This window comes from Prionailurus viverrinus, chromosome E2 (genome assembly GCF_022837055.1).
Source record: "Prionailurus viverrinus isolate Anna chromosome E2, UM_Priviv_1.0, whole genome shotgun sequence".
Classification (NCBI taxonomy): domain Eukaryota; kingdom Metazoa; phylum Chordata; class Mammalia; order Carnivora; family Felidae; genus Prionailurus; species Prionailurus viverrinus.
The window spans coordinates 44,949,318-44,968,278 of record NC_062575.1 but is presented as its reverse complement, the minus strand read 5'-3'; the positions used below and the strand labels follow the sequence as shown (position 1 = coordinate 44,968,278).

Here is an 18,961-nt window from a genome sequence, read left to right as displayed (position 1 = left end):
TGTGGAAGGGGCGAATAACTTGGTGTCTCACAGGCTTCCCCCACAGGGCTTGCTGCTAAGTCAGCCTGGACTTCGCGGCCCTCGCGGGCCCCTACCTCTGGGGGAGGACTGATAGACCCGGGAGATGGAGGTACTCCCCGCCCCGCCCCGCTGACAGTGGATGCACGGCCACCAGGGGCCGCTACAGGACAAGAGGCAAGGCTGTCCTTCCCTCTCCCCTGCGCAGACTGAAGTCTGGACTCGGCTTGTCCTGAGAGGAGGGCACAGGAAAACTCTTTATTTTGGTGATGAGATCGCCAGTCCCCGCACAGTTAATTTTCACTCGTGCAGACTTCACTTCCCACACCCCACACGGACTCGCTTGCCCAGGCTCATAGGGCCAGCGGTCATCTGGGAGAAGGTCTCGGCGCCCTTGCTGCAGTGCTTCTTGGAGCCAAATGTGCTACGCTGCCGTACCTGCGGTGCTGGGTCAGAAGCCTATCCAGCCGGCGGCCCGTCTTTCATTATTTAATTTTATTGTTGGATGAAGCCAGAGAAGGTACCGACACCGTCAGGTGGTGGAGGAAGGGGATCTACAGGGAGAAGTCGAGGCCCGGGATGGCCTTGAAGAGGAGGAGTAGAGGAATGTGGAGCGAATGGTCCATCCAGGTGGGAGCTGGCTGGGTGAGTGGCTGCGCATGTGCGCCTGCATGGAGGCTAGGCTGGGGCAGCCCGCCCGGCACAGAGGGCAGCGGTAGGGTGCGACCCCATGCGTCCGCAGGTGTTTGGTCATGGCTGAGAAGTCCCGGGAGCGCTGGGGACATAGGCTGCAGGAAAAGGGCTTCTCTCCTAGGGCAAGTGGAGGGGGAGGGCGGTGAAGGAAAGAAGGGGCGCAGGCTGGCCTGGGGGGTGATCTGGGCAACTGGACAAAGGAATTGTGTGGGAGCCAAGCAACCAGTGAAGGACTCAGGGACAGACTGGAGTTTGTAAGGGAGCAGATAATTCACCGAGGGCGGGGGGCCCATACCTGTGTGGACTCGGTAGTGTGTCTCCATCTGATGCTTGAGTGTGAACCTCTTTCCACAGACAGAACAAGAATAGGGCCGAGACCGAGCAGGAGGGGGTGGGGGAGGTTGTTGGCGAGGCGGGCCTGCTGTGCTCACCTGACTCACACAGGTTGCAAGTGCACCTGCGGGGACAGAAAAAGCATGGCTGGGAATCCCAGAGCTGGATCACTGGTACTCCCAGGCAAGACATCAGGAGGTACAGTGGGACTGAAGGCAAAGGTGCCCTCACCCTACTCACCTGTGTGCTTCTGATTACAGTCTTCCATGTCCCCAGGGCTGAGCTTTTCGGAGCCCTGGGGGAGGGAACCTGGAGAGAGCAGAGTGAAGTTGGTGCCCTACTCAAGCTGGACTTCTGGAGCCCCAGCCTCAGGAGAGAGAGCATGTTATAATATTTGTACAGGTCACTGAGGGGCTTACCTGGGGCAGGACTGGAGGAGGCCAACTGGCTGTGGTTCCAGAGACCTTTCTCAGGGTTCAGGGACAGTGGGATCCTGGGGATGGGGTGGGGAAGAGTTAGCCTTGGCAAAACCTGGCCAAACCCATCCTGGGGAGAGAGGAGTCAGGAGTCCTCCTCAGGGGCTCGGCTTTGACTTCCCCTGTGATGAAAGCTTCTTGTCCTATCACCAGCTCAGGAAATGTACAGTAGAGATAAGAGATGTGGTACCCCTTCCACCCATCACTGTCTGCCTATCCTGAGCCACTCCCTCCCAGCCAGGGAGGTCTTCCACTAGGCTCTTCACTCACCTCTGGTCCTGAGGCCAGACCTCCTGCCAGGCTCCAGTGATGGGGGTGCTATGAGAGAAGGGAGTGCCATATCTGGGTGGCAACAGCAGGATGCTCCACAGGGCAGGCTGGCCCTCCCCCAACCAAGGGGTCTCAGCCCACCAGGGCCTAGGAATGACGCTGTTTTGGAGGGAGCCTGGTGGGGGAAGGGGGTCAGGGAACTCCCGAAGTCTTTCATCAGAACTCCCTGGGCTCTCTGTCACCCACATAATCACTTCTTGCTTTCCATCTATTCCCCCATGGCCAAGAGGGGATTGCTTGAGTTTCTCCTTTGAGCTCATCTCCTCCCCTTCACCCTCCTGCAGTGGTTCTGCTCTCTCGGGGCTCTCTCTTGGTGGCCTTTGCTCATGCAGTGTCTCCCATTCTATTCTATGAGCACTAACACATTTTTCTGGTCTCTGCTCTCCATGTCCCCCCAGTCCTCTTTCAGAATCCCTTGTGGGTTTCTCTGGCTCCTCCTGATGTCCCCTCAGCCCTGGACCCAGCTCTCTAACCCCATCCCATCGAACCCTCCTGCATGCGTCTTCCAGGGACTGCACCCCCAAGGCCCTGGCCGCTTCCTCAAGGGGCCCCAGTTCCCCCGGCTGCAGCTCTACAGTCTCCCCATAAACAAAGTACAGAAGCTGGGCAAAGGTAGAAGGGCTGATGCCTTTCACCAGAGCCCAGCGGCCCCTACGGCCCAGCTGCTGGCTCGCACCTGCCAGCACCAGGCTGTGGGCAGCGAATTCCTGGCTCCCCACAGTGATCAGGGTATCACATAATGCTGGCCGGAGCCTGGCTGCTAGCCGTACCAGCCGATCAGAGCTGTAGGGGCTAGGCAGTCTTGTCCGGAACAAGGGCATCGTGCCTTGCCTGGGTACCAATCTCAGAGGATCTGAAAGAAAGGCCACAGTGTGGGGTCCATGGTGGAAAGGGAAGAGAGCAACGGCATATTCTCAAGCCTGTGGAGGTGAGGGGAGAAAGAGTGAGTTGCAGGTTCAGAGCTCTCTGTGTCCTGAATGAGGCACATAAACTAACCCAAGAGAGGATCTGAGCTTACCTAGAATCATAACAGACCAGGGGGTAGGGATGAGGGTGGGGATGGCAGGAGAATGGAAATTAGACCAAATTCGGGACTTAAAAGAGTAAGGACCAAGCAGTTAGCAACCATATCAAATGGTGGGTTTAAGGCTGGTGTAAGATGGGTCCAGTCAATTAGCAGTCTCTGACTTAAAAGATAGCAGAGGTTGATACTTATGCCACTCCAAGCCTTTCTGTGGGGAAAGACCTTGGAGCAGGCCAGGCTGTCTTCTTTCCAGACAAAGAAATCACCATAAGACCCAGTCAGCCCTGGCAATTAGGGATGGAGCACGACACTGCTTCACGGGAGAGTTTAGAAAGCTAGTGTGCCACCCCCTCACCCCCACCCCAAGCCCATCACATGAAGTTGAGTAGTCCTGAGAGGCAGAAAGGGCAGCAAGACTGAGGTCATAGCTGCAGAAGGGCATGCTCAAAGGCATCAATAGATTATCTCCCTACGGCTGAAACTTCTAGAACATGTCCTCAGAGAAGGACCTAGAAGAGACCAAAGAATCCCCTCCAGTGGGTTGAGAGAACAGGTGCACAAGCCACAGAAGAGATGGTTCCCAACTCAAGGATGGAGAGAGATTTTGGAGAAGGTTTTGAGCCCTGAGGAAGTGGGAGAAAGGGAAATGGGAACGGTAGAGGGGGAGGTATTTCCTTTCCAGATTAGGGTAAGGAGATGGTTTAATTTTGTTTCCCACAAACCAAAAGCAAAGAATAGATAGAGTCCAAACAAGGTGGAAATTTATCACATATCAAAACTACCACGTTGGCTTTTAAGAAGAGAACTGGGAACTGAGATACTAAGAGATCAACAGACCTAAGTGTCTCAGCAGGCATATTCCTAAGTGTGGGCTCACTGTAAGGACCCTTATTGGGAGAATTACTGCTGGGACACCTCGGGGAGAAGGCTACTAATTGGCAAGAAGTGAACAGAAGAGGGGGTGTAATGGGAGGAAAGTCTCAGCTGGGGAGAAGCAACCACTCACCGGTTGTAGCTTCCTCCTGGACACCGCATGCTCTGAACTGCTGTTGGGGCTCCTGGGGCCCCCCTGGAGCTAGCCCCGCCCCTGACCTCACAGTCTTCCATTGGGTGTCCCAAGTACCAGTCTGCCACAGTCCCCCAAGGGGGTGTGGTTTTATAACCCTGGCTCTGCTTCACCCCCCTCTCCCCAGGAGAGAACACCCTCTCTACTTCCAGATTCAAGACATTCTGGCTCCCTGTCTCCTTATTTCATTTGTGAACTTCTAGAGTCAAAGAAGTTCATCTGAGGGGTGCCTAGCTGGCTCAGTCGGTAGAGCATGCTACCCTTGATCTCTGGGTTGTAGGTTCGAGCCCTGTGTTGGGTGTAGAGAGTACTTTAAAAAAATAAAATAGAAATCTTTTTTTTTAAAAGTTCATTTGAGGCAACAAGGAGTTTGGAATTATCAGACCTGCATTTGAGTCTCATCTCTGCCATTTACTAGTTGAGTCACCTTGAGCAAGTCGCCTCTCGGAGCCTCAGTTACCTCATCCATGAAATAGGGATAACCTTTGCTTACCGCATTTGGAGGTGAAGATAAAGATAAAATGACATGATAAATGTGAAAGTGGTTTGTCAGTACATCACATCATTCAAATAGTATTAATTCTGCTACTGAGAAGCATCAGTAGAGCTCTAGCAGCTGGAAGCTGTTTCTACTACCTCAGAAATAAAAAGGGCTGAAACATCTGGATTCCAAGGAGAGAGTGAAAGAGGGCCAAATGCATGCATCGTCCTTCCTTGCCTTGACTTAGTACTAGGGAAGCTTTAACTGCTCTGTGGAAATGACCCCTGTCATTTGGGCCACCACTGGGGACTGAATGTGCAAGTGACTCAGATTCTCCCATCAAGCTTTGAAGGGGGCAACCCCAGGAAGGGCCTGCGGTGGTCTTCGAAGAGAAAACTCCCTTTTCTTGGGTTGATGACAAATGACATTTCTCTGAAATCAGAACCCTGGGGTTTCTTTCACTTCCTGCCAAAAGGGTCAAGCTCTCAGGAGATTTCCCCTGTTTTCACACTTTAGTGCTTGTTAACCTGGGGAAAGGAGGTCTGAGAGACTCAAATTTCTTTTTCTGTTTTTATTATTGCATTATCTCCCGTCCTGTGGCACATTTTTCATTCTTTCAACAAACGTAGAGAGATCATTTATGATACGTGCCTGCTGCATCGTATATGCCCAGTAAATAACTGGAAGATGTGCAAGTCAGGCGCTGGTAGGCTGCTCTGGTGACATGACAGAGTCTGGTTCCCCCGGGCTTCTCCCTTAGATCCTCGTCGCCTCCTAGACCCAAATATTCTGTCTCTAAACTCCTGTTTCTCCCTTTTGTTCAGGACCCCAAAATATTCAGACCAGCCTTCTACTTTCTCCCTCCAGACCAAACATGCCTTCCCTCTACTTCTTGTTCTAGCTTGGGTGCAGGCAGATGTTAATCCTTTCTATACAGGCAGGGTGTGCCAATGGGTGAGGCTGGTGGAGGGCAATAATAGGGTGGGGAGAGGGGAAGATGAGTCAGAGTGAAAGGGAAAATGCAAATGGACAGGCTGTATTCATGTGCTACTCTGAACGTTAAATATTTTCCATTTCTGAGCTTTCTAACTCCTCATACCACCACACCCAGGGACTCATTAGACACCCATATTAAAGACACTTGGCCTGAACATATAAAAGCACCAATCCCTGATATGTATGCATACAGAGAAAAACATCCTTTCTTCAACACAGAGATACAATCCCTGGAGATATGGAATAAGTGGGGAAAGCCATGAGAGAGAAACCCCACGTGTAGAAGGAAGGTACAGGGGTCTGGACGATTACATCATCACCCCTTGCCTCCCAGCTCTACTTCATGGGCCTATGACTCAGCTCTCTCACTGGTATGATCTGCCCATTGATGATCAAGAATGTTGGAAACTGTGCTCACAGGGCAGAATTCTGTGGAAGCCAATTGTAGCTGACGAGAAGTGTCAGCAGGCTTCCGGGAAACATGGAGGAGAAGGCTCAAGGAGATTCCCCATCCAGTGAACAAAAGCCCCCAAGAATGGGAAGCCTCATTTTGCCTCCCATCTGGTGTCTACCCGACCTAAGGAAATCCTTTTAGAGACCGCCTCCTTAGAGGTATCTCCAGGGCCCTCTACACCTTAGCCCTAACGCTGGTGACACTTCAGGCCCTTCTCTCTACCTACATTCTTGACTACACAGCCCAAGACTTCTTGCATTGAGCAGTAACAGCAGAAGCATGAACAAATTGCACTTTGACTTGGAAGGGTAGGGACACTGCTAACTGTCTATTTTTGAAAGGTCTCCCATCACAGTCTCAAAACTCTTGTCCAGCTTCCACTTCCCAGGTTGACTCTGTAGAAATCACTTGCAGTTGTCTTACGGGGTGGACACAGGAAACCATGAGTTTTGAGGACACAAACCTGCATCCTGGGAGAGGGTACAGTGAGTAGAAGAGATTAGGTAGGGCATAACTGGAAGGAAGTATGTGGGAAAATGAGGTATGATTTTTGCCTCTCAGTCCTAACACATTACTAAATAAAGTTTAAAATCTGATATTTTTTTATTCTCACTGATAGGCTTGATGATAAGCTCCTTCATAAGCCCCTGCAGGTACAATCCAGCTTTATATAAAAATGTCAACACAGCAATACAGGTATGGATTCTCCTCAAATATAATTAAAACTAAACCATCAGAATAGGCCAGTTAGAGGTATGATTACTTGTTTCATGAAAATGTTCTCTCTTTGTCTCACTTTTAAAAATTTTATTTATTTATTTATTTGTTTGTTTGTTTGTTTTAAGTAGGCTTCGTGCCCAGTGCAGAGCCCAACACAGGGCTTGAACTCACAACCCTGAGATCAAGACCTGAGCTGATGTCAAGAGTCAGATGCTTAACTGACTGAGCCACCCAGGTTGCCCCTATCTCACTTATTTTAAATATTGAGTACCTCCAAAACCAAGGTAAACAAGATTCAAATTAGAAAAATTCTATGAACTTTCTACTCTCCAGGAACACAACTATTTCTTCAAATTAAGGTGGTTAAACTCCCCTAAAGCATTTCATACAGATTTAAGACCAATTATCTAAATCTTATATAAAATTTCAAATGCCCACTCTTTCTAGTTAAGTACATCCAATATATACCAGAGAAGAGACACCACGGAATAAATTAGTTTCTTTCTTCCTTCAAATCTGTGTTTCATATAGCTCAAGAACCAGATATAATCATAGCCAGTGAGCTGAATCTAGGCCATAGAGACCCTATCATAGTATATCTTTTGTGGATTAAGTGGAAAAGAACTAGACTAAAGTGAAAAAACAAAAACAAAAAAACTTAGGTTCCACTGCATCCTCCCTGTTGGATGGCCTTTGTCTTTTCAGCCCTAATATGGAGCTAACTCTTTTGAGACCCTCAACTTCCTCACAGGGGCTGTCTTCAAGACCAGAACTGAATGCCAATATTTCCTTAAACCCAGGCAAAAGGCCCCACTCTGACCCCCTCTGGCTGTGTCCCTCGCCTTGGGCTAAGGATCCCAAGGACATCTAGGAAGACGCCACCTGGAACATATGTTCCCCCAATTCTAGGCCATACTCTAGGAGTTTGGAACCCTGAACCTTCTCACCCAAATGGCCCACTTCTAGGACCTACATGGCCCTCAACCCCAGGTCTATACTCATGAGTGAATTGTGTGACTGATGTACACACCCCAGGCCCTGGTAGGTAGACTGAGCTCAGACATGCAGTCTAGTATATGAAATGCCTTGATGTGTGTGCCAACACCAGGTTTGGGAAGAAAAGAAGACATCATTTCTAGTCTTGTCTGGTCCTTCTATATAATACAGCAGCCTACTTTATTCCAATGATTCTTAACCTCGTAGGTTAAGGGGGTTGCCATTCCTTTTAAAATTGTAAGCTATGGAATCAACTGTTTAGAAAATTGTAGTCATACCATTTTGCATGTGAATGACAAGGGATTCACAGATTGCTCTGCAGTCAGTCCTTGGACAGGTTAGATGCTTCTTGCTCATCCGTGTGGCTGCCTTGCACCCCCTCCAATACAATATGCATACAGTTTTTCTTATGATTTCCAGGAGTTCAAACCCCCCTGAAATCCACTCATAGACCACTTCCTTGCATTCCCTCACCCAAGGTTTAAGAACTCTGGGTGTACATGAAAGCACTCTGAAAGCTTTAATACCATGTAGAATTTGAACAGCTGAGTGAAATTAGATATAAACACCCTGCCCCATAAGTATAAAAGATTTTCTGTAAAGACAACCTGGGTGATTTCCTAAGGAGCAGGATGTCTCACACACCTCTTTCTATGCTCCGGTACAATATCCATCTTCCTTATGCATCTGGCCCCATTTTTATAGCCTGGTATCTTCTGGGAATGACCAGAGTTTGGGGAAGAGTGGGGACAGGGAGTGAAAGGCTCTAAACGTGACCCAATCCTGTTTTTTCCTAGAGACATCACATGGCAATAGTATCTCATGGAGGTCAAACAACGTATCTGAGATTCAGAAACTCCCTCCTCAAGAACCTCCAGAAGACCATGGGCCTAACCTCCTAGCCAGGTTGTCTAACCTGGACCCGGTACTGGAAAACCTGCCAACAGCACCTCAAGCTGGAGTCCAGAGACCCGAACTATCCCCGCCACCCCCCCCCCCCCAAAGCCTTGCAACCACATATTCTCAGCACAGCCTGGATGCAGTAGCCTTTGACAACTTCTCATCAGGCTTTCAAACCCAGCAATACTCACTCTCAGCCCAGGCTGGATCCAAAGACTCCAGAAAACCTCTCAAGTGTACATTAGTTTCACCTTTTGGCCAGTGACTCCCAACAACCTCTGGAGAGTCACAGGTCTCTCCTTCCAAGTCACCAGATCCAGACTCAGTCCAGAGACCTCAGACAACCTCTCACAGTTCAGAGGCCATACCTCATGGCCAATGACACCATGCAGAGTTCCAAAAGGCTTTCAACTGCCTCATAAGCTAGCCTCAGGGACCATGGACCAACTCATAGGGCATGTTGGCCTAGCCTCTGCCCAGCCTGGGTCCAAGGGTGCCCAGGAGGCCCCGTTCCCAGCCTCACCAGGGCAAAGGAAGTCTCCAGGGACTAAAGCCCTCAGTCCTCAATTCTTGACCCTCACGGCCACCACTCAAGCTCCCACACCCCAGCTTTTGCCTGGGTCAGCTCAGGCCTGAAGAAGTGTAAGAAAAACCATGGCACTCACTGACTCAGACCCTGTTCTTCTTCCCACAGCCTCACATACACTGAGGGCAGTGCAAGATCCAGTGTCCGTTAGAAAGTAGGGATGAGCGTGAGGCCAGGAGCTCGAAGCCTGGGCGCGTGCGCAGCTCGCTCGTCTCCCTGAGGCGGACGCTGATTGGCTGCAGTGTGGACCGCATCTACTGAGCATTCTCAACATCCTAGGCGGCACCTAGGACAGCTCCACTTGCTCCCTCCAGCCTCGCACCCACCGCTGATTGGCTGCGGAGCTCCCTCCCGCCCTGCTTGCTGTGCGGAGTGGCAGGGCTTTGAGTCTAATTGGTCCGGGGACTCAGGTTTCAGGTCTCTAAGACTGAGGTCTTATCCTCCAGCCCGTCCCCCACCCCTTCTAATTGGCTGCGGAATTTGCTCTCCCTCCGTCCCCCTATGAAAAAACTAGGCCCCGAACCTCTTTCGCTAACAGCCTTGGAATCTTCCTTTGCAAGGGCTCAGGATACCACCAGTTCTTTGCTCCTGTCTTGCCAACGAGTGGCTCTCGTTGCAAACCCTTTCATCTCTCTCTCTCAACCCCTGACAGCCTATGAAATGTATGTCTGTGATTGGTTGGGAGGCCCTCACGAGCCAGCCGGGATTCAGGTGCCTGTGGGCAGCTCCCCTTTCCTGCCTCTTGCCTTGCTTCACTACTGATTGGCTGCAGAACGCCCCCTGCCTCACCTGGAAGTGTGCGGGGGCAGGGAAGGCACCAGAGGGGCAGTGCCTTGACCCGTGATTGATCAAATGCTCATTGCCTGTCAGCTGAGGCAGGGTTAACTGCGTACTTCACGTACCAGCCTCCCCCGCCCGCCCCACAACCCCACCCCAGCCAACACACCAGAGAGAATGGCCCATTGCTTTGCCCCACCATTAAGTTGGTCAGAGCTAAGAGCCCAGCCAGCTGGCGTTCTACCCAGGAAGGGCTGTAGTGCTGACAAGGCGACTAGCTCGAACGGCGCCAGTCCGAGAGCACTACTTGCCTCTCTCCTTCCACGAGCTCGGCTGCGGTTGCACTGCTGATTGGCTGGCTCCACTCTCTTCTAAGTGGCTTAGCCTTGCGTTCGCGCAGGGACACATCCAATGAGGAGCGAGGGCGCTTTCAGGAGGCGGGCATTGTTCGACCGGTTCCACTTCTGATTGGTCCAGGGGCTTGCCTCTTCTCTTTTGATTGATCAGAGGGGCGGGAGGCGGGAGCCCAGCTCAACGGTTATCAGGCGGCAGTTGGAATTCTGTCCCTGTGCTTCAAAAGTTCAGCTTCAGGGCTCGGTGGAGTGTTGTCTGGCGCCTACTTCCCCGTAGCTAGCTGAGGAACTGGGGAGGGAACACGGGGGCAGGAGGACCTGGGACTGTCGCTGCAGCTCCAAGTCGGGATGGAGACCGACTGAGGCGAGTGGCGGACCGGAGGGTGCAAACCCCTCAAAAAGCTGGAAGAGTCAGGTGCTGTAATAGTAACAGCAGCTCCCGCTCACCGAGCCCTTTTGGTGTACCGCAGTGCGTGCATCATCTCACTGACTCCTTCTAAATAACCCTGTGAGGGAGCAGATTACTCTGCCGGTTAACCTCCGAGGGTCATTTGTCGCCCACAGCGAGAGCCGGCATTGCTAGAACTCCGACCTTGTTCTAGAGAGTCCGGCATTCGAGCTACACTATGATTAAGTAGGGTTGATCTTGTAGATGTGGGGTGGGGCCTGATGTGATCACCTTGGCCCTGGCTTACCTCGTCCATACATGAAGGTGTTTGGGTTTTGGTTTTGGACTATTATCTGATCCTGAAGGCTTCACTCAGTACATATGCTCAAGTCCTCAAACTTTTAGGTAAATGCATTTGCATTCTGGGAAAGGATAATTTTAATGTTTATTTCTGAGAAAGAGAGAGCGAGCACAAGCGGGGGAGGGGCAAAGAGAGACCGAGACAGAGGATCCGAAACAGGCCCCGTGCTGACAGCACAGAGCGGGACGCGGGACTCGAACTCATGAACTGTGAGATCATGACCTGAGCTACAGTCGCCGCTTACCTGACTGAGCCACCCAGGCACCCGAGGGAGTCGTTTAGACAACAGAAGTTTTTTCCCCACCCCACAGTTCTGGAGGCTGGAAGTCCAAGATCAAACTGCCAATAGAGTTGGTTTCTCCTGAGGATTCTCTCCTTGGCCTGCAGATGTCTGCCTTCTCACTGTGTCCTCCTATGGCCTTTCCCCTATGCACGCACACTCCTTGTGTCTCCTCCTCTTTTGATGAGGTGCCATGTAAACTGTTTTGTGTCAGTAAACTGTTTGTGGCAGTTCACATATTGAAACCTAATCCCCAATGTGGTATTTGGACACGGGGGCTTTGAGAGGCGATTAGGTCATCAGGGGGTGGAGCCCTTATGAATAGGATTAGCGCCTTTATTTAAAAAAAAGGCCCCAGAGATCTCCCTTGCCCCTTCTACCATGCAATGTTCAGTAAGTAGACCGTCATCCATGAACCAGATCCACCAGTGCCTTGATCTGGGACATCCCAGCCTCCAGAAAAATAGATTTCTGTTGTTTATAAGCTACCCAGCCCATGGTGTTCTATTATGGCAGCCTGAGCAGACTAAGACATAGTCCTATTGGATTAAGGCCCTACTCTTATGACCGCATTTACCCTTAATTCCCTCCTTAAAGGACCCCTCTCCAAATACAGCCATGTTGTGGGTTAGGGCTTCAACATAGGAATTTTGGAGGGGACACAATTCAGTCTGTAACACAGAATATCTACCACTAAAGGCCTCGAAGTTTGGTAGGGGAGAGACAAATTATTTACTTCAGAGGGAGGGGGCACATCAGAATGGTTAAGATGTTAGCTCTGGGAACCAGACTGACAGGTTTGGGTCCTGCCTGTACCACTTATCAACTGTGTGAACCTGAGCAATTTTCTTCCACTTTCTGTGCCTCATAAGAATCAAATGAATAGACACCCCTGATATTCTTAGAATAGCCCCTGGCATGGAGCAAGCGCTGATGGGCTATTGTTGGCCATCGTTATTGGTTGCAAGTAAACTTAAAACTATACTAAGTGCTCTGAAGAAAAATCACAAGAGAGATAAGAGATACTTTAAGAAAGTAAAACAGGACGATAACCTGGTCAGGGTTTTCAAGAAAGGCTTCCTGGAGGAAGTGAATGCTTGAAGTAAGATTTTCCAAATAATTACTAACACGACTAGGAGAAGGGTGAGTCTTCTGGGCAATGGTCAAATAGGTCCCAGAGCTCTGGGGTGAGAGGAGGCACGGCCCTGAAGTCCATTGTTATTGGAATGGAGAGAGCAAAGTGAGAGGGAGCAGGGCAAGCAGGGGAGAGTGAGGCTGGATGTGGTGGGCGGGGCCTGGCCCAGTAGGCCATGTTCAGGAGGGCTGGCATTTCCTAAGAACCACGCAAAGTCGCAGGAGGAGGTGTTTATTACTTTTCAAAGTTTTTGTTTTTATTTATTTTGAGAGAGCAGGGAGGGGCAGAGAGAGAGAGAGAGGGAGTCAGAATCCCAAGCAGGCTCCTTGGCAGAGCCCGATGCGGGGCTCAAACCCACAAACTGCAAGATGTTTATTTTTGCGAGATGTTTGACCTGAGCTGAAATCAACCGACTGAGCCACCCAGGTGCCCCCCTCTCCCCCCCCCCTTTTTTTTTTTTTTTTACAGAGAATGGTTTAACCCTTCCTGGCAATGCTGCAAGCCCTGCCACGTGAACAAACTTGGGCTGGCCTGCGGTAGACACATGGCCCAGTTCAGAGCCATTACCCCAGCCACCTACACCCACTGCCAGCCAGCCATACATGTGAGTGAAACCACCCCAGACCAAACAGCCCCCAGTCACCCCACTAGCTGACTGCAGCTGCGAGAGTCAGCCCAGGTGAGACCAACTGGAGAACTGAACTGCCTGGCTGGGCTCAGCCCAAATGGTCCGGAAGAATCAGGAGGTACAAAATAATAATTATTTTAAGCCACTGTGTTTCGGGTGGTTAAAAAAAAAAAAGCTAACTGACATACCCTGGACCAGAGTAGTTTCTAGGCAACAAATATCACTTACCTGGATTCTGGGTCTTGAAAGTTGAAAAATTCCTTCTGTTTCCAGACTGGTTTCAATTTTTTGAATGAATTTTTATGAGATGAACTTATTTAAAAAAATTTTTTTTAATATTTATTTTTGAGAGACAGAGCGTGAGTGGGGGAGGAGCAGAGAGAGGAAGACACAGAATCCAAAGCAGGCTCCAGGCTCCGAGCTGTCAGCACAGAGCCCGAGGCGGGGCTCGAACTGAAGAACAATGAGATCATGACCTGACCCGGAGTCAGCTGCTTAATAACCGACTGAGCCTTGGAGGTGCCCCTTATGAGATGAACTTTAATGCCTGGGATCTTTTGGTCATTTTTCCCCTAGTAGGACTGAAAGTGGCTTTTCAAAAAACAAACAAACAAAAACCAGTTGCTCTGTTTTGCATCTATTTTCGTTTGCAGAGCATCTGAATAGGCAATTAAGGGAGAAATCATGATTCTATTTCATATTTTCGATACTTCTCTTGGTTAAATGATGCATCCCTAGCTGGGCTCAAGGAGGTGCTAGAGGTGGCCAGCTACAAGGGGGAGGGGAGTAACAGCCACCTGTTGGGCACAGCCCATTGCCAACTGGAACAAAGCCCTGGAACCTGGAGAGAAGCCTCTAACTTGCAGTGTCCCTCCAGCGCCCTCTACTGGCAAGACCTGACCTCATGCCAGCTGATAAATACTGGAATTAAGAGGCAATCAATCAAAAATTGGCCCGGTGACTAATGGGCTCCCCAAATGTTAATAACAATGATAGCCAAGAGAATGGCTAACATTGAGTTCTCAGTGTTATTTATCTCTGAATAATCAGGAGACAGCTTATGGGGAGAGAGGATAGTGGTCCTTTCTGTGTCTATGGTCTGTTCACCCTTCCCTAGGCTCAGAGCCTGAGTTGGCCCCTGGGTAGCCAACTTTCCCCCCGGCAGGGCAGGCCCATTGGGTGGAGCTGAGTCCATCCCTGCTCCAAGGCAGGCATGTGCCCCGGGGATGGTGAGTCAGAGCTCTCTCCAACCCTCCACACCACATTGCGGTGGTGGGACAATGGGAAATAATCCAGGGGAGGAGCCATGTCACCTCCAGAAACTCAGACATCCAGACAGGATGTGCATGTGGTGCTGACACTCCTTGCCTCACTTCCCTGCTAGTTTTAAAAATTCCTTTTTCTACCTAGCACTTACTATCCTCTGACATGTATGTTTCCCTTCTTGGTTTCCTTGATCTCCTCCTCTGAAGGGTAAGCTTTTATAAAGGGAGAGACTGAGGTCTGATTTGTTCCCTGCCGGGTCCCCAGATCTAGAACAGTGCCTGGTGCACATGTTAGGCAAGCAATAAATATGTGAATGTATGAATGAGTCATTAACAATTATACCACCTAGGACAGGGGCAGATGCAACTTACCTCAGCATAGCTTCTTGGGCCCCCAACTGGGTCTTAAGATATCAGTGACATTGTCTGCATAACATTGGTTCTCACTAGATCTGGAAAATTTGAGTCTTCTAATTCTACAGTGCCTTGAACACCCAGGACTTAACACCAGTTAAAGAATTTTTGATAAATTCAGTGCGTTGTCCGTTTGGTAACATGAACATCTTGTGAGTTGGTTTCTAGTGAATCACCCTATTTCCTTATTTTCACTCCAGTCCTCAGCCATGTGTAATTTCTTCCTGCAATCCAAAATGAAAACATTTTGAAATAATGCCAACAGATAAAAAATGTCAAATAGGGGCGCCTGGGTGGCTCAGTCAGTTGAGTGCCCGACTTCGGCTTAGGTCATGATCTCCTGGTTTGTGGATTCGAGCCCCGCGACGGGCTCTGTGTTGACAGCTCAGAGCCTGGAGCCTGTTTCGGATTCTTTGTCTCTGTCTCTCTCTCTCTCAAAAAATAAAACATTAAAAAATTTTTTAAATAATGACATTTGTCAGGTAGGTACTCTGAAAAACTCATGATGCAAGCGTGAATATACATTTAAAAAATATTCATCAATTGTCGGTGGATAATCATTTCCGAATCAAGGAAAATTACTCATAAAAATACAAGGGCATTTCCTGTGCATACACAAATGTTTCCCTTTTTTCCCCTCCTTTTTAGAGTTCTACAAATGTAGAAACACACATTCAGTTGTTTCAAATAAACTTTTTATTTTGGAAGAATTTTGAATTTGCAGAAAAGTTGCAGAGACAGTACAGAGAATTCTTGTATGCCCTTTACCCAGTTTCCCCTAATGTTAACATATTACATAGCCATGGACATGTATCAAAACGAAGAAATTAATGTTGGTACACTACCATTAATCTTCAGACTTTATTTGGATTGTGCCATTTTTTCCACTAATATATCTGGTCTTCCAGGCTCCAATCTAGGATAACAGTTTGCACTGAGCATATATTCAGTTTTGGGCGTTGCGCTTTTATCAATAAACAATATATCTTGGAGATGGTTTCATATCAGCAAATATAAATGCGGCTCCCTTTAAACCTAGCCGCATAGTATTCCGTGGTGTGGAAAGAGAATTAGAGAACTATTTCTTTTCTGACATGATTTATGCTGTTTTTCAGGGATTGCTTTTAGGTTATTCTCGGACAGAGCATCTTTGCACACACTTGTGAATGCATATGCAGAATAGATTCCCAGAGGTGGAATCACGTGGTCAAAGGGGTGAGTTTTACATTTTCGGGACTAAGCTTACCTGCCCTGGTGTGAGGAATGTAAACCACAGCGGGTGTAGACAGAGGCGTGTGCCTGCCCGATGGCTTGTACGGTGTATTCTTTCCATTCTATACTCTCAGATGATGAAAGAAACATTGACCCAGTGGGGCAAGAGAGGGAGATAAGCCTGGGGAGGTGGCAAGGAGACAAGCCATAAGGGACCTTCAGTGCCAGGCAGAGGTGCTGGACGTTATCCCGAGGACACTGGGGAGCCGAGTAGGATTAGAGGCTGGATCAAGCCATGGCCAGACGTGGTCAGGTAGAGATGTGGTAAGAAGAAACATCAAATGGCTACCTCTCCCTTGGGTGGCCCCGGGAGCCTCACTGGGCCCTCGCGTCTCTCTCCTTCCCTCTCACCCACAGGAGTGGGCATGTGAGCGGAGGGACCGGGGTGGACAAACCTGTTCTGCCGGCCGAGGCCTGCCTAGGACAGGCCACGCTGCTGCCAGTCCGGCTGAGTGAACTACACTCTGCAGGCGTGTGACCAGATGGAGCCAAGGAAGGTGGTGGCAGATGTGGGACAGAGGTGGAAGCCTGCCTACCCGGCCTCTCCGAAGCCAGCGCAACCCCCAGCCCCAGCATTTGGCAGGGCCTGGCCTGTTTTAACTGTTTAGGTAAAATTCGAAAATGTTTCGCAGAACCATTCTTTCCTTGATACACATCTCATGTCCCATGGTGACGTTTTTCTTAACATTTGTGTATTGTTTTTGGAGGACAAGCAATAATCATAGAATATTGGCAAATACCAAAATAGCCAAGGAATGAACTAAAAGTCCCTGCAAGTCTCTCCTCTTCCTTAGTAACCGACGATAACCTTTGGGAGACTTTGTTTTACACTTTTATTTATTGATTTTTTAATGTTTATTTTTGAGAGAGAGACAGAGTGCAAGTGGGGGAGGGGCAGAGAGAGGGAGACACGGAACCCGAAGCAGGCTCCAGGCTCCGAGCTGTCAGCACAGAGCCCGATGCGGGGCTCGAATCCACCAACTGTGAGATCATGACCTGAGCTGGATGCTTAACTGACTGAGCCACCCAGGCGCCCCTGTTTTACAATTTTAACGCTAACGTGCACATATTTATATTTTTATCAGAAAAGCGATCACACCCAGCACGCTCTTTTGTAATCTTCTGCATTGAACAATTTCCCAAGTATTTTCCCATGACATTAAATATTCTTTTGCAATGTGATTTTTAAGGAAAAAAAACTGATTTTATGCGTACCAATTTCCATTAATTCCACAAACACTCTTTTAATAGGGGCGCCTGGGTGGCTCAGTCGGTTGGGCAGCCGACTTCGGCTCGGGTCGTGAGCTCGCAGTCCGTGAGTTCGAGCCCCGCGTCGGGCTCTGTGTTGACAGCTCAGAGCCTGGAGCCTGTTTCAGATTCTGTGTCTCCCTCTCTCTGACCCTCCCCTGTTCATGCTTTGTCTCTCTCTGTCTCAAAAATAAATTAAAAAAAAACGTTAAAAAAATAAAGTTCTTCAGATAAAAAGCATATTAACTCTGGGGTGATTGGGTGGCTCAGTCAGTTAAGAGTCCAACTTTGGCTCAAGTCATGATCTCACAGTTCGTGAGTTCGAGTCCCATGTCGGGCTCTATGCAGACATTTGAAAGCCTGCTTTGGATTCTGTGTCTCCCTGTCTCTCTGCCCTCCCCCACTTGCGTTCCGTCTCCCTCTCAAAAATAAACATTAAGAAAATTTTTAAAAAGTATATTAACTCTAATGTACGCTGAGCCCATGGGTTGAATATCCACCGCAAAAGCACTAAGCATTTTCCAATAAGACTTTAGTGTTTAAAGCACAAGTGTGGGAGTCACTTTGGTGAATCAGCTTCTGTACGTTGAGCATGGTGGAGCCCCAAACATTTGAAATTGGGACTCATCAGAGACGGTAGCAGCCTCAGCAGATGGTGTATTTCTGCACTCGATTCTGATTACACAGGATTGAGAAAATTCCTGATTCATAATAATAAGGTCTATTAGTTCCTGAACTCAGAATGAATTGGGCCCTATGCCCTGAGGTAGGGGCTGTTAGAACACCCATTTCATAGACGGGCACACTGAGGCTCAGAGAGTTCAGTGGGGCTTGTGAGAACCTGGCGCTGCCTCTTTGCCTCTCTCAGAGAATCCAAGTCACAGACGGGTCACCCTGAACTTGCTTATGAGGACACACCTACATCTAGCAGTAGATTTGGCTGCAATCCCCCATTTCCTTGACATGTTTACAAGGCAGTCAAATATGTGCCCAGGATCGGGGAGAATTTTCATTCCAGAGCCTGCAGGAAAGCCAGGTAGGTCAGTTAACACGGGGCAGTTAAAATGTGGTGGGTATCACATCTATGTGGTGTTTAAAAAAAAATTTTTTTTAATGTTTACCTATTTTCGAGAGAGAGACAGACAGACAGAGCGTGAGCAGGGGAGGGGCAGAGACAGAGGGAGACACGGAATCCAAAGCAGGCTCCAGGCTCCAAACTATGTGGGGTTTTAAAGCTCTGGGTTTCAAAGCAAAGCTATGTGTTGTTCAGTATTTTAGAAACCACTTTTCTTGTTTTTGAAAAATAATAATCTTTCTAAAAAGTTTTTCAAACATTATAAAGATATGTATGGTATGCAGACCCTTCTCCTGTCAGCTCCCCATTCTGCTCCCCTCCTTAAAGGAGTCCTTTGTGGGGAAATTTTATATATATATATATATATATAATAGTATGTATTATATATATTATATATGTACATATTATTATATATGTATATATATTCTGTGTATATATACTGTGTGATCTATATATTATATATATAATATATATAATTTTTATAAAAATGAGATCATGCCTCCTGTTCTGCTCCTTGCCTATTTACATAACAAGATGATCTATGACACATCTAAACCCTGGAATGCATTGCAACAATAAAAAGAAAAAAAAAAAGAGGTGAATTCATAAATACTGAATGGAAAGTGACCATAATACATAGTTAAGTGAAGAAAGCAAGTTACAAAGCAATATTTTATAGCATGATTCCATTA

General features: G+C 48.6%; 1 protein-coding gene and 1 long non-coding RNA gene across 10 annotated transcripts; one reads left to right on the top strand and one right to left on the bottom strand.

Moving 5' to 3' along the window:
• Window positions 1–245: 245 nt before the first annotated feature.
• ZBTB32 (zinc finger and BTB domain containing 32) lies at window positions 246–10,106 on the bottom strand. Of its 9 annotated transcripts, none has more exons than XM_047836870.1 (7): window positions 9,153–9,347; window positions 8,233–8,303; window positions 1,791–1,838; window positions 1,464–1,537; window positions 1,285–1,353; window positions 1,007–1,168; window positions 499–828 (listed from the first exon to the last, which is right to left on the bottom strand). In XM_047836870.1, the coding sequence occupies exons 1-7, from the start codon at window positions 9,345–9,347 to the stop codon at window positions 551–553; spliced, it is 897 nt and encodes a 298-aa protein (XP_047692826.1). In that variant the 3' UTR covers window positions 499–550. The 9 variants fall into 9 exon arrangements, with proteins under 9 accessions (XP_047692827.1, XP_047692829.1, XP_047692825.1 ...); XM_047836868.1 differs by lacking the exon at window positions 8,233–8,303 and adding an exon at window positions 7,866–7,966 and having other exon boundaries at window positions 1,791–2,703; window positions 9,153–9,231; XM_047836871.1 differs by lacking the exons at window positions 8,233–8,303; window positions 9,153–9,347 and adding an exon at window positions 3,881–3,981 and having other exon boundaries at window positions 246–828.
• LOC125153627 (uncharacterized) lies at window positions 4,850–16,832 on the top strand. Its single transcript, XR_007147519.1, has 5 exons — window positions 4,850–6,567; window positions 8,385–10,996; window positions 12,836–13,113; window positions 15,790–15,889; window positions 16,304–16,832. It is a non-coding gene; the product is annotated as an uncharacterized LOC125153627 (long non-coding RNA).
• The last annotated feature ends 2,129 nt before the right edge of the window (window positions 16,833–18,961 follow it).

Bases quoted from the DNA above. Each gene is read 5' to 3' on its own strand.
- ZBTB32 (XM_047836868.1), bottom strand. From the start codon at position 7,944: ATGAGCAAGAAGCATCTAACCTGTCCAAGGACTGACTGCAGAGCAATC. The intron at 1,538-1,790 runs GTGAGTGAAGAG...CCCCATCCCCAG, and splicing joins GTCTGGCCTCAGGACCAGAG to GATCCCACTGTCCCTGAACC. The intron at 1,169-1,284 runs GTGAGTAGGGTG...CTGTCCCCGCAG, and splicing joins CTGTAATCAGAAGCACACAG to GTGCACTTGCAACCTGTGTG.